Source organism: Coregonus lavaretus, assembly GCF_964263955.1.
Source record: "Coregonus lavaretus genome assembly, chromosome: 39".
Taxonomy (NCBI): Eukaryota; Metazoa; Chordata; class Actinopteri; order Salmoniformes; family Salmonidae; genus Coregonus; species Coregonus lavaretus.
Genome location: NC_140026.1, coordinates 19,642,594 through 19,658,339, shown reverse-complemented (window position 1 = coordinate 19,658,339; position 15,746 = coordinate 19,642,594). Strand labels below are relative to the sequence as shown.

The following is a 15,746-nucleotide window of genomic DNA, read 5'->3' as shown; positions in this document are numbered from 1 at the left end:
TCAACATAACGATGGAAGCGCTTTTAGTAAAGGAGAGCATGGGTCCGTCCGAAAGGGCAACTTATTCCCTGCATAGTGCACCACTTTTGACCAGGGCTTATTTAGAGAATAGGGTGACATAGCCCAGACATAACCCAGACATAGCCCAGACATAGCCCAGACATAACCCAGACATAGACCAGCTCATTTTAAGGGCTGCTGTGGATTTCCGCTCGTGGTTAAAAAGCAGGCTGGAAAGAGTGTTGGAAAGAGCATCGAGAGAAAACACATGGTGGCTAATGTTGCTAATGTTCGAGCTTGAAAGTGTCAGATGTCATGTTTTTTCTCCCTTTTACAAGCACTGGTTTTATGAATGGCTTCGAACCCCCCTCACATTTCTACCAAGTCTGCTCGCATACTGTATGTGCTATAGCCAGGGGTGAAAGTAAGACGGTCCGGTATGGCGTCCCGGGAAAATAGGGGGGGTATGCCATACTGGTAAAACATGAGCCAATCACAATATTTAAAACAAAATGTCAAGAACCATTACACCATTATTTATCATTAGGCTACCGCATGTCAGAGGCATTGAAAATGAGCGAATGGACTTGAACGGGTGGTATAGCCTATGCTCCAAAATGCGTTGGTTCGATGAGAACACTGACATTTTGCCAAGGCAGAGATGAGTGGCCGACACCGAGACGCTAACGGACAGCATTGGGTGCATAAATTCTGGTCTAATGACAATCGCTAAAATGTCATTACACTTTGTGGTGTTTTGTGTAACAGACCATTCACCACCGTTTGGAGGCTGGAAATATATTTTGAGTAGAAGAACATGCACGGGTAGGCTAAAGGAGCCCTTTTGATGTGATTGTTGGACAGTCAGATTGGTTGTGTTTATGCCACAAGAAAAGGTAATACATAAAAATATATATATACAAATTTTTAAGACTAAGCCCACAGAGATCCTATTGAATTAATAGGGATTCTATATGCAATTTTATGATTAAGCGCATGCACACATAGGAGGTCCCGTACCGGGAAGAAATTACATCTACTTTCACCACTGGCTATAGCCAACTCTTCTATCCTTGTCAAGCCGTACTACACTGTATACATGGCAATGAACGAACATAGAGAGGAGTTGGCTAAATCACAAACAGACTAGCCTGGTACCAGGTCTGTTTGTGTTGTCTTGCCAACTCCAATAGTCATTGTCACGCCAATGACCATAGGAGTTGGCAAAACAGCACAAACAGATCTAGAACCAGGCTAACATCTAGCAGCAATGGCACTTCTTTGCTCCCCGCCCTCCTTCCTTTCCTCCTAAAACTGGGAAGTCTCGGTGAAGGAGATGGCGTCGGTCTTGTCGATGGTGAAGCCGCCATTGACATAGGACTTTTTCTCGCACTCCTCGTCGTCCAGCGTGGTCTCCAGGACGAAGGGGTTGGTCACGTCCACATCCGAGGTGACGTCCATCCTCTCCAGCTCCCGCCTGGACAGCTTCTGGACGATGCCAGCTCCGTAGGCATCCCCCAGCACATTGATCATGGTGCGGAAGCGGTCTCTGAAACAGCCGGAGGGGGTATGGTGAGTGACCACTGTCTGTTGATTATGAGTAAGTTAAAGATACTGTAGACTTTACAATATGACAGCATCATACATTGCTGGGCAACTCCCTGCTTACAGACATAAACAACAACAAAATGTATTCTGCCAAGACTGCCCCTCTTGGGCATTGCTCAAGGGATGGCACAAATTGGGAAGAGAAAGTAGTGGCAGTCTTGACAAATTGAAATTCTGTTGTTTTCTCTAAAGTCGCACCGCTGCGTATGGTGAAGTTATATTGCTGAGTCTACCTTTGTCACGTCGCACTATTGTATTCATCACAAAAACAATAACTTATCTTGACAATATTACGCTCAACAAGGTATTACTCACAGTAGCCAATCCACAGCAACAATTAAAGTGACATCATTTGCTGGTAGTCCAACGGCAGTCAGCACAATCACCATGGTAACAAGGCCAGCGTTAGGTACACCGGCAGCTCCGATGCTGGCTACAGTTGCTGTTATACTGAAATGGGAGGAAACAGTAAGTTAACATCTTTACAATTCCCTTAACCTGACATATTATTAGGTCAGATACATGATACATGATACTAACATAATGCCATGACAGATGTTATAAATTAATGTGACAGCAGGTTTCAACTGATTACAGTTGAGTTTTTTCAGTTTTGTCAAGCTCAAATATGTTTTTTCTTACATCACTCAGTGGCATACTCATTCAGAGCAGCTGAAGTCCAAGGCCACCAAATGCTATGGGTTCTGATCACAAGTATGCTAAGGCGCTTTAACTTGCCCAAATTATGTACATAGAATATAAAATCTCATTTCGATGTAGGCTGTTGGTGACTTACCTGATGGTGACAATCTGACCCACATCCAGAGCGTAGTCGTTGAGCTGGGCAATGAAGATGGCAGCAACCGCCTCGTAGAGAGCCGTGCCATCCATGTTGATAGTGGCGCCCACAGGCAGCACGAAGCGGGTGATCCTCTTGTCGATCCTGAGGTTCTCTTCGGCACAGCGGAAGGTGACCGGCAGGGTGGCAGAGCTAGAGGTCGTATTTAAGTTGAATGAATGAAGGATGGATAGATGGATGGATGGATGGATTGTATAGATAGATGGATGGATAAATAGATATGTCAGCCATTACAGCTATGCTTTGCTATACACACCAGATTGTATGATCCTGAATACTGACTGAGACTTACCTGGAAGAGATCATGAGAGCAGTGACCATTGCCTGGGCCATCCCTAAGGTAAAGGTATATGGGTTCTTCCTCACAATGGCAAAGTAGATCAGCGGCAGACAAATGGTGGAGTGGATAGCTAGGCTGAGGAGAGAAATAAAACATTACATTGCCATAAAATAAGTGTCTGATTTAAAAATTGTGATGATCAGACACGTTTTGGCTCATTGTAAGAAATAGCTGACTAACCCCTGTCGTTAACTGGGGACTAAAACTCTCCTCCTCCAGCTTATAATAACGCAATGACCAGGGCTTGAGTCCCAAATGGCACCCTATTCCCTTTATAGTTCACTACTTTTTGACCAGGGCCCATAGGCCTCTGGTCAAAAGTAGTGCCCTATATAGCCATTTGGGACACATCAGGACTGCGTTCCCCCTCACTAAACTCTGAAGAATCAGTTTCCTTTTGCTGGTCACCCAGAAGCATCATTCTGTCCGGTAAATTTACGGTTGGACAGGCGTTCGCCAAAGGCCTCATTACCGCATCTGCAGGTTGAGCAGTTTTAAATGTCCTTGGTTCTTATCTGTGTCGGGACAGAGCTGGGCTTTTACAGTATCTTTGCAGGAAACCTGGACCCTAACGCCAGCTATAAATCTACCATTGTTGTGGCGAAGTATCAGAAAGAGAAAGAGAGAGACTAAGATGGCTGGCTCAGACTCACCCACTCAGCACTGTCACCATGTACAGGCCCATCTTTCTGAAGATCTCCCAGTCTTCTACCTCGATGATCTTGGCAGCGATCAGGAAGAGTATCCCCACTGGCATGTAGCTGTAATTGCAACAATACACTCTTAGAAAAAAGGTTTCCGAAAGGGGTTGACTGTCCCCATAGGAGAACCCTTTTTAGTTCCATGTAGAACCATTTTGGGTTCCATGTAGAACCCTTTGTGGAACGGGTTCTATATGGAACCCAAAACGGTTCTACTTGGAACAAAAAAGGGTTCTTCAAAGGGTTCTCCTATGAGGACAGCCGAAGAACCCTTTTAGGTTCTAGATGGCACCTTTTTTTTCGAAGCGTGTAGTGTTGTTAATGCCATTGTTGTTATGGTCATCATCATCACTGTCATCATCATCACCACAGGAATAGCAGCATAACATCTATAATAGCATAGAAAACAGCTACCGGGTGAATTCACCTAAACAGTTGTAGTGTACTGTAAGTGAGATGCATGTCATGTAACAGGCTTTTACGTACCACATGATAATCTGGACTAGCCTCATGGTGGCCTCGTTTAAAGCGTCAAAGAACTCCAGCAGGATACGCCCCCTTTCGCCCATCTTGCCGATGACAAGGCCGAACGCCACACAGAACACGATGAGGCCCAGCACGTTGATCCCATCAGAATATGAACCGACTATCTTATAGTCCTTGGTGATGTTCTGCAGAGGGGAAAAATAAGGAAGCAAATAGTTTAAGTAAGAAATAGATTTTGGTCAAAAGATCCTCTTGTGAAGTATTGTGTTACAGTGGGCTGATATCCATGTCTTGAGCTTTTTCCTCAGATCACAACATATTGACCCCTGTCTACACAGTGGAATTATAATGTAAGTTGATCTGTGGTCATATCCATCACATTCAATGTGGGTGGTCATGTGTAGACTCACAAAGGCTAAGTTGAAGAAAGACAAATAGGGCACATTTTCAACCCACAAAGATTGTGATTGGACAGATAGTAATCTGATTAGAGGGTATAAAAAGTAAACTACATCTGATTAACTAATCAGGTATAAAAAGTCAACCACATCTGATTAACTAATCAGGTATAAAAAGTAAACCACATCTGATTAACTCTAATTCGGTGTGAAAAGTAAACCAGGCTTAGCAGCTTCGATCCTATCAAATCACAGCTTTTGACACACAGGCGGATAAACACACGGAAACAGTGACACCTACCTCTGAGGGGAAAATGGTTGCCATGACAGTGGTAGAGAGAGGAGGGAACGTTGTAGTGTTCCCCTTCACTTTAGGTGGTTCCAGCTCTTTGCGCTTTGTCTTGTACTGGAATGACATGGTTGAATTGAAATAGTTACATTTGACATGGTTACATTTTAACGTAGGATCATGTTTTCTCCTCAAAGTGCAGTGATTGTATAGCCTGGCCCCAGATGTGTTTGTGCTGTCTTGCCAATTCTCATAAGAGTTGAAAGACAGCACAAACAGATCTGGTACAAGGCTAGTGACTGAAAGCTTTAATGTACAAATCAGACAATGACGCTTACCTGTTGGAAACAAGCCTGCAGTAGGTTTTCAGGAAACATGTTTCTGTGGATGGAATAAGACATGTTGAGATGGCAACAGTGTGAGACAAATGTGGAAATGTTATACACACCGCATTTCTGACTGATGGAGAATTATATTATTCTAGGGCCTCCCGAGTGGCGCAGCGGTCTAAGGCACTGCATCGCAGTGCTTGAGGCATCACTACAGACCCGGGTTCGTTCACAGGCTGTGTCACAACCGGCCGTGACCGGGAGTCCCATAGGGCGGCGCACAATTGGCCCAGCGTCGTCCGGGTTAGGGGAGGGTTTGGCCGGGGGGCTTTACTTGGCTCATCGCGCACTAGCGACTCCTTGTGGTGGGCCGGGCGCCTGCAGGCTGACTTCGGTCGTCAGTTGAACAGCGTTTCCTCTGACACATTGGTGCGGCTGGCTTCCGGGTTAAGCGGGCAGGTGTTAAGAAGCGCCATTTGGCGGGTCATGTTTCGGAGGACGCATGATTCGACCTTCGCCTCTCCCGAGCCCGTTGGGGTGTTGCAGCGATGAGACAAGCTCGTAATTGGATCACAATTGGATATCACGAAATTGGGGAGACAAATAGGGTAAAAAACAACAACTGTTCTTCTACAGTGCATTCGAAAAGTATTCAGACCTCTTCCCTTTTTCCACATTTTGTTACATTACAGCCTTATTCTAAAATGTATTTTAAAAAATCCCCTCATCAATCTACACACAATACCCCATAATGACAAAGCGAAAACAGGTTTTTAGAAATAGTTGCTAATTTATTAAAAATAAAAAACAGAAATACTTTATTTACATAAGTATTCAGACCCTTTGCTATGAGACTCGAAATTGAGCTCAGGTGCATCCTGTTTCCATTGATCATCCTTGATGTTTCTACAACTTGATTGGAGTCCACTTGTGGTAAATTCAATTGATTGGACATGATTTGGACAGGCACACACCTGTCTATATAAGGTCCCACAGTTGACAGTGCATGTCAGAGCAAAAACCAAGCCATGAGGTCGAAGGAATTGTCCGGGGTGGTGACCAAGAACCCGATGGTCACTCTGACAGAGCTCCAGATTTCATCTGTGGAGATGGGAGAACCTTCCAGAAGGATAACCATCTCTGCAGCACTCCACCAAACACACCTTTATGGTAGAGTGATCGGACCACATTCCTCAGTAAAAGGCATATAACAGCCTGCTTGGAGTTTGCCAAAAGGCACCTAAAGGACTCTCAGACCATGAGAGTTTGCTTCAACAAAGTACTGAGTAAAGGGTCTGAATACTTATGTAAATATGATTTTCTGTTTTTATTTTTAATACATCTGCAAAGAAAATCTAAAAACATGTTTTTGCTTTGTCATTATGGGGTATTGTGTGTAGACTGATGAGGGGGGAAAAAACTATTTAATCCATTTTAGAATAAGGCTGTAACGTAACAAAATGTGGAAAAAGTCAAGTGGTCTGAATACTTTCCAAATGCATTGTATATGATGGTATGAAGCGTAGCTGTCACCTGACAAGATCCAGTAGAGTGTCGACGGTGGTGACGTTTGGTGTGGTCCCTGTCCTGTCGATATGTTCTGCCTCCTGAGAGACACCAGGTTTGATGGCCATCACCAACACAATACCTGGAAAACACGTAAACCATCAGTCAATATTAAGCTTTCAATGGTGACGTGTAAATACCATGTTACATAGCTAGTCTGCCATTCACTTAATCTGAAGCATGACGCACTGACACTTTGCACATTTTGTTCAGGGCATCATACTTCATAACAGATGGGGAGCAGCTGAAAGAGAACGAGACCTAGCCAGTCATTATGTTAACTCACCCAGAATGACTGCGATGATGGTGGTGGAGAAGTAATATACCACAGCCCTCAGACCTATCTTTCCAGAAACTTCCGAATCCAGGGCGGCGACTCCTGTGACCACAAACAAGGCAGAGAGACAATGAACCTGTTGTGCACCCAAAGGAGGCATGTCTGTCAACAAGTCCTCTCAATGACTAGGACTGTTTCAGTTGTCCTTGACTAAGATATCTGGCGCAACAGTGACCGGTCGCAGGTGTCTAAAGGCAGAACTCAAGAAGATCCGCTTGCCATGGCCTGAGGCAAAGAAAGCAGCCCAAGTTCCTCCAGGATTAATACCTAAGTAAGATATCTTAAGATATCTTAACCTTCTCTGATGGCCCTCTTCATTAAACATAGCGCTGAGTGACTGAGATAGAGCTGTTGAGATGCAATTCATCCCAAGTTACCTGTTATCATGCTGGAGATGATGAGGGGTAGGATGACCAGCTTGAGCATCCGCATCAGGATCTCACCCGGGAAGCCAAAATACTGCTTATGGAGGTGGGAGAGGGAGGCATATTCCCTGACCACCACCCCAAGACCTATCCCTGAGGGAGAGATGGAAGGAAGAAGAGAGAGAAGGAAGGAGAGAGAAAGAAAGAGATAAACAAGACAGCCAATTCAAATGGTTGGTTCAAACAGGTTAGTTCAATACGAGGCTAGTTCGATACATCTCACTGAGGATGAAGCATTTTTACTGTGGAAATGTAAAGTGGGAGAACAGAGAGAGGTAGAGATAATGATGACAAAAGGAACAATATTGATATTTGACCTGCATGCCACGTCAAATAAAAATGGAAACATCATAATTTCAGAGCTGCCAAGTAAGCTACCACAATATTATGCCCATGTGATTTTGTCATTTTTAGTTTATGGGCAAGGTGTTGCATAACTTTTGTCTTGCTCTGGGTTTCGTGACGCTGGCTCAAGGTTGTGACATTGAGGAAAACGCTTCCTTTAGCCGTAAGCTGCTAGAGTAGCATTGCTATTGCTGACCTGCGCAGCAACAACGGCCTTGGAGAGCATCAGTTTATTGGCCAAGCGGGCAGCCTGTCTTGGCGTTAATAAGGCTCATTGCGCATCGCTGTGGGGGTTTTCGCCCATAAACGCCACATACAGTGAGTTTCTCAAATCCCCCCCACCCTGAGTGTGTTCTCAACCATTATAGGCCACCATAAAATAACCTTGTGAAAGGTTGTGCAAGGTGATGACACAGCGAATCGTAACTGAACAGGTTACATCATTCCTAATGAAAAATAAACCTTCTCATAATTGATATACTGTATAGTAGTGGTTCGGTGTTTATGGTGGTGGTGGTAAGGTTAGAAACTGTTGTGGGGGCTACTGGATGGGTCATGTTGGCATGCTGAGAAGCAAATACGCCCAAATAGACATTGCACAAGCCTAGATGAATTCTAATTAAACAAACAAGTGATTCATAAGTTATTATGTTGTAATTAGCATTTTGCCATGCAAATTCTATGTAAATATCTGGTAATGTATATAATGTGCCTCTTTCAAAAATGATGAATCGCACTCTCCATTCCGTTTTCTGATCAGTTTTCATGGTTTAATTCAAAAGATGAGTCAGCACATCTCTTGAGATCTGGGTCGGTATTCACAAAGCGTCTTAGAGTATGTGTGCTAGGATCAGTTTTGTCTTTTAGATCCTAATGAATATGATTATTTGGATGGGGGGACCTGATCCTAGATCAGCACTCCTACTCTGAGAATACAGGCCATGTGGAGATTAAAATCTTGCAGCATTTACATTTACATTTTAGTCATTTAGCAGACGCTCTTATCCAGATCGACTTACAGTAGTGAGTGCATACACTTTCGTACTGCCACAACAGGACAGTTATTGGCAAAGCTAAATTACTTATGGTTATAAATGAAACATACATGATGACGTCCAACAATACTGCCCATGTAATTACTTAAGTACAGAACTGGCATGAAAGGGGCTGCCTTGCTAGTAAAGAGTAGTGGTCAGCAAAAGTGGCCACGTGGTGTAGTAGTGAACTTTTATTTGTGATCCAATGACGGAACTACTTTTCTGTTTAAGACGTTACATGGCATCCAACCAAATTACAAACTGACAGAGTGCTCATCTCAGCATGTAATCCAAACGAGGTCCTGACTTCTATTGTTGTCACTCAAGATTCCATGACACTTAATTAGGGGTGTTAATTAAAGGCATATTCTCCCATTTCTCAAGGCTCAATCAGAACACTCAAACTTAGGCCAGAATTGAAATGGGTCACTACTATGACCACATAAAAGTCCACAGCTTCCTTATTTATATTTTTGAAAGATTTTACTTAAGATTTTTTTTTTACTATACAAAACATATATTATACAAACGACAATATACAGACGCACACAAACATCCACAACATCACCCCTGCCCAGACCCACCTGCTCACACCCTCATCTCCAGCGCACGCATCACTCCGCCATATGGACTCAAACTGCACCATTTTGTTTCTCTCTGTCACCCACGCACTTTCAACATTCAGATAATAAAGCATTTGACCTTTCCATTGTGTTAACGATGGAGGATTGGTTGATTTCCAGTTAAGTATACATTTTTTTCAAGATGATTGATGAGAAATGTATTGTCCAACCCATCAGGTATCTCACTGCACCCTCATATGCCATGTCCCCAGCTTCCAATTGGCTCTTTTAACCCCCACTCCTCTCCACTGCAACTCTTAAAACATAAGAAATAGGAATGGATTATCCATCTTGCCATGTGCATTTGGACCAACACAGGTTTATGTTGACATTCTAAAACTAGTTGCTTAAGCAGAGATGGTGTAATCCTTGTGGAGGACCCTTCAAAGTCAGCATTTATCATTTACTTGGTTGAAAGCCTTTAAAACGCATTAGACACAAAACTGCCACTGAGCCAAAGTCCATTTAGTCGATAAAATGATAAACGTCCAACCATTAAGAAGCCAAGCAAGCACCAAAAATGGTTAAAGGGTAGGACAATTCGGTGACGGGCCATCCAAATCGGTGGGTAATTCTTTCTAAAAACAAGGGGTGGCCGGCAGCTTCAGAAGGGGGTGTGAAATTGTGAATAAATCTAAATAAATAATAGCCTTCTCTGCATAATAAAGTAATATGTTCCATAATTAACACTGCATTTTTAGATGAATTGTCCACCACCACCATTAGCCTTTGCTGTGAACTCACCGTTGCATTTTAGCACTTTGAATATGTCAATAAAGGAGCATATTGTAGTTTATGCCATGGCTAGACTGTGTCGTAGGTTATTTCCACAGGGCTCCACAGCCCCAAGTTGATTATCCCTTATGTATTTTATATCTATTAAATAAATGTCATAAGCCACAAGAAATACTGGGGTGGGCTAGGCCATATCAGAGTCATATATGGCCCCTGAATCACACTATTAGTGAATCACATTGACAGGACCTCGCATGCAGAACAGCTGTACCGACTGACTGGACTGAAGGAGCCAGTGGAGTGTGTTGCTTCAGTCTAGTCACGTTTGACTGGGGCAGTGAGACAGGCTCTGGCAGGCAGCAAAGCACAGCACAGGGAACCCTGTCTCTGTAGGAGAGCGGGTAACGAACGGCGGTAGCAGCAGCAGCAGAAACTGCACATGCATAATGATCAGTCACACACGTGCACAATTATGAACAGTCACACACTATAATGACACACAGATACACACATTATGAACAGCCACAGTCACACACACACACACTGTTTGCATCCATCTTCGAACATCCTCACAGCATAAGCACACATACAGATGCATGCACAGCCTGGTCTCATAGACTAGATGTAACATAGTAAACGTAAATTCGGAACACCCAAATTAGTATATGTTACGTTTGGTTTGCTTACATAAGACAGATGGTTACTTAAGGCAAAAACGAAAGTAGGGTGGTTGGTCGTAAAACGCAAACCTCTAGCAAAGGTTGTGAGTTCGAATCTCATCATGGACAACTTTAGCATTTTAGCTAATTTGCAACTTTTCAACTACTTACTACCTTTTAGCTACTTTGAAACTACTTAGCATGTTAACTAACCTTTCCCCTAACCCTTTTAGCTAACTCTTGCCCCAACCTTAACCCTTTAACCTAACTCCTAAACTTAACCCTAACCTTAATCCCTAGCCTAGCTAATGTTAGCCACCTAGCCAGAATTCGTAAACTATTCATATGTTTTGCAAAATCTTAACATATTGTACGTTTTGGAAATTCGTAACATATTAAACATTTTGGAAATTCGTAACATATTCTACATTTAGTAAATTCGTAACATATAATACGATTTATAATTCGTAACATATCATACAACATGGGTGATGGACATCCACAAATTAATACATACAAAACGCAACATATCATACTAAATGGAGAGCCTCGGATTTACGTACAGAATAATACGAAATGCCCTGAGACCAGGTTGGTATGCAGCATGCACGAGGCGTCATTATGCACACAACACACACATGCATGCACATTGCTATTCTCATCAACCAGACCCCAGCCCTACGCATCCTTATGTGACCAAGAGAGGCTGCTGGACTGCAGCAGGGGAATACATCAGGAGAGAAAGCAATCACAAATGTGGCAAAATAGGATTTAAAAAATTGGCAGAAAAAAAGGAGATAGGGAAGTGGAAATGGGTAGGATGCACCACCACCGACAGAGCATGGAGTGAGGGGAGACAGACGGGCAGCCTCGCGGAAGTGTGACATCAAGCAAGGCTTCTTCACGCCAAGCAGAGCGCAGACAATATGGGGGCTTCGCTTTCACTTACCTAACACCACCGACACAATGGTCGCAATAAGCAGCCAGTTCCTCTTCAGCAAGCCTTTGAAGTCCCAGCCCCTGCGTTCTTTCTTCCCCATCATGTCCATTGATGTGACTGTTGGTTGTTTCCTTTAGCCTCCGCAATAGAGAGCACAATGGGATTTGGGACTCTCGGGAGACACAAAAGGCTCCACGTACCGGGCAGCCAGCTGACAGATGCAGCAGACAGTAGAAGAGGCTAGTAGCTGCCTGCGCTGCTGCTATAGCTACCAGAGGATGCAACTAGCCTGCTTGGCTGTCAGTTGTTTCTGATGGAGAGGGACTGGAGAGAACCGCCTCCTGTGTGTGTCTCTGTGTTTGTGTGAGGCAGAAAGTGTGTGTGTGACAGAGAATGAGAGAGGGAGATACATCACGAGGTTTTTATCCATAGGGTCACCTCCAACCCCCCACCATTACACACACACACACACACCACCTACACACCCAGAGAGCTGCTCCGTCTGGGGGTCTTTCTCATTCATTACATCTAGGAGATTAAAAATATATTCCCCAGAGACAGTCACTGTATGCAATAGCCGACTATGCATGGGTAGTAGCCTAACAGAGGTAGTATGCTATGGAGAAATGGCACAATATTGTTTGGCTGGCTGCTGACTGCTGTATCATATGCTCACAGACAGTTAACCATTTCTGGGAGGGATTGGAAAGATTTTGCAGTGATGTGCAAGTGATGTTAAAGATGGCCTATGAAAAAAAAAATTCAAAGGGCATCTTTGGTTTCGCAACTGTAAAACATGCATGGATCATTAAAAGCATAATGAAACATGTAAAACATGCATGGATCATTATGGGTATTTTCTGACATGTACTATCAAATGACTAACTCAATGTTTATTGGAGTCGTGTAATTCATGGGAATGCCTTTCCATTCAGTTTTTTTGCATTAATTATTAAAATGTCTAATTTTAGGATGAATGTAATTAACTGTTTTGTTTTGGACTCATTATCTATAAATCTTATCTAGGATTTTATTGTATCGCCTATTTGGCCTGGCAACAACAGCCCCGCACAGGGTCCATTGCTTAACTACACTGCCACCTACTGTGCCTTAGACACCTGCACCTAATCTTTACATTATCTAATACACAAAATGCACTGTAGAAGAATATATAACACAAGATCCATTAATAAAAATGCCCATTGATAGAAATACCATTCTAATTGAACATTGAGAAGATAACTCATTTCTAAACATACATTCTGCTGTCCTTATTACATTTACATTAACATTTTAGTCATTTAGCAGACGCTCTTATCCAGAGCGGCTTATCTTTTCATAACATTGTTCAGTGCATTCGGAAAGTATTCAGACCCCTTGATTTTTTCCACATTTTGTTACATTACAGCCTTATTCTAAAATTGATGAAATTATATTTTTTCCTTATCAATCTACACACAATACCCCATAATGACAAAGCGAAAACATTTTAAAAACAACTTATTTACATAAGTATTCAGACCCTTTGCTATGAGACTCGAAATTGAGCTCATGTGCATCCTGTTTCCATTGATGATCCTTGAGATGTTCTACAACTTGATTGGAGTCCACCTGTGGTAAATTCAATTGATTGGACAAGATTTGGAAAGGCACACACCTGTCTATATAAGGTCCCACCGTTGACAGTGCACGTCAGAGCAAAAACCAAGCCATGAGGTCAAAGGAATTGTCCGTAGAAATCCGAGACAGGATTGTGTCGAGGCACAGATTTGGAGAAGGGTACCAAAAAATGTCTGCAGCATTGAAGGTCCCCAAGAACATAGTGGCCGCCATCATTCTTAAATGGAAGAAGTTTGGAACCACCAAGACTCTTCCTAGACCTGGCCGCCCAGCCAAACTGAGCAATCGGGGGAGAAGGGCCTTGGTCAGAACCCGATGGTCACTCTGACAGAGCTCCAGAGTTCCTCTGTGGAGATGGGAGAACCTTCCAGAAGGACAACCTTCTCTGCAGCACTCCACCAATCAGGCGGGCGGAAGCCACTCTTCAGTAAAAGGCACGTGACAGCCCGCTTGGAGTTTGCCAAAAGGCACCTAAAGGACTCTCAGACCATGAGAAACAAGATTGAACTCTTTGGCCTGAATGCCAAGCGTCACATCTGGAGGAAACCTGGCACCATCCCTACGGTGAAGCATGGTGGTGGCAGCATCATGCTATGGGGATGTTTTTCAGCAGCAGGGACTGGGAGACTAGTTAGGATCGAGGGAAAGATGAACGGCGCAAAGGACAGAGAGATCCTTGATGAAAACCTGCTCCAGAGCGCTCAGGACCTCAGACTTGGGCGAAGGTTGACCTTCGTTTCAATAGGGCATGCAAAAAAAGAAACAAAAATTGGTATTTCTTATGTCCAGGTAGTCGATCCATATTACAATCTGTTTTCTTCAGTTTGGAGCCTAATGAATCCATGCCTAATGAACTACATCACCTTGAGGCCTCCGGCTACGGTGGTCACATCATCTCCAATTCTTCCCCCGCACCAACTGATCCATCCTCTGCAGTTCCTTCTTAGACAGCATTGGCGTGGCGATAGTACAGAAGCGTACTCCCATGATGTTGATGGTCATGTAGCAACGATCCAGCGAGAGGCAAACATACAATTGAAAGCAGGACATTTGTAAAATGTCGTTAACGGAAATATTAGCAGAGTCATTTTAGGGAGAAAAACACCATAACAAAAAGGCTTGTGATAGACAGGATTGCAGAGAGCTTCAAATTAACACCATATTTTCTTGAAGCTTTGGAAAACAGCATGGATATTGGATAACAGAGTGGATGACGACACAAGCCCTTGAAACCAGACTAGCGGGAAAAGCTGGTAAAGAAACACAACTGTTAAAGTGCGCCATTTGATTAAATGACACAATCTTAAAGTGTAACCCAACTCCTTAAATGAATGGCGAATGCACGCTGCTAATCGTATGCTCCATTTCTCCACAAAACTAAATGCTGGTTAATATAGGGACGTATGTACAAAGACTTGTCTTTCTTGCACTAACACTCAAAGAGTTCTTCGAAGAACTTATAGGTGTTCCCCCACAGTTATGTCATCTTGGTAAGCAACTCCAGTGTATATCTGGCCTTGTGTTTTAGGTTATTGTCCTGCTGAAAGGTGAATTTGTCTCCCAGTGTCTGTTGGAAAGCAGACTGAAGCAGGTTTTCCTCTAGGATTTTGCCTGTGCTTAGCTCTATTGTGTTTTTTTTTATCCTACAAAAACCTCCCTAGTACTTGCCGATGACAAGCATACCATAACGCAGCCACCACCATGCTTGGAAATATGAAGAGTGGTACCCAGTGATGTGTTGTGTTGGATTTTTAACTTTAGTGCCTTATTGCAAACAGGATGCATGTTCTGGAATATTTTTTGTCATTTAGGTTAGTATTGTGGAGTAACTACAATGTTGTTGATCCATCCTCAGTTTTCTCCTATCACAGGCATTAAACTGTAACTGTAAAATCACCATTGGCCTCATGGTGAAATCCCTGAGCGGTTTCCTTCCTTTGTTGGCAACTGAGTTAGGAAGGATGCCTGTATCTTTGTAGTGACTGGGTGTACTGACACACCATCCAAAGTTTAATGAATAACTTCACCATGCTCATATTTTATTTTTACCCATCTACCAATAGGTGACCTTCTTTGCGAGGCATTGGAAAACCTCGCTGGTCTTTGTGGTTGAATCTGTTTGAAATTCACTGCTCGACTGAGGGACCTTACAGATAATTGTATGTGTGGGGTACAGAGATGAGGTAGTCATTGAAAAATAATGTTAAATCCACTTGTTTAACCTCCTGAGACCCGGCAGAAAAACGATTTGGGAATTATTATTATTTTTGCATCACATACAGTAAGTTTTGGGGTGAAAAACAAAAACATGTTACAAAGAAAAACATTTGAAAAAATATTTGTATGTATATTTTATTGAAGTTGCACTGTAGTGGCCATTAGGACTCAGTTGATGGTACATATGAAAAATGTAACAACTTTACAGTAAATGGGGACAGTAGGTAAAAAA

General features: G+C 43.0%; 1 protein-coding gene across 1 annotated transcript; it reads right to left on the bottom strand.

The window, feature by feature from the left end:
- Positions 1 to 1,308: 1,308 nt before the first annotated feature.
- Positions 1,309 to 11,786, bottom strand: LOC311112741 (excitatory amino acid transporter 3-like; the record flags this gene model as incomplete). Its single annotated transcript, XM_084155870.1, has 12 exons — positions 1,309 to 1,549; positions 1,924 to 2,058; positions 2,405 to 2,599; positions 2,760 to 2,882; positions 3,461 to 3,568; positions 3,995 to 4,179; positions 4,694 to 4,798; positions 5,020 to 5,062; positions 6,544 to 6,658; positions 6,863 to 6,955; positions 7,291 to 7,431; positions 11,687 to 11,786. The coding sequence occupies 12 exons, from the start codon at positions 11,784 to 11,786 to the stop codon at positions 1,309 to 1,311; spliced, it is 1,584 nt and encodes a 527-aa protein (XP_084011996.1).
- Between the last annotated feature and the right edge of the window lie 3,960 nt (positions 11,787 to 15,746).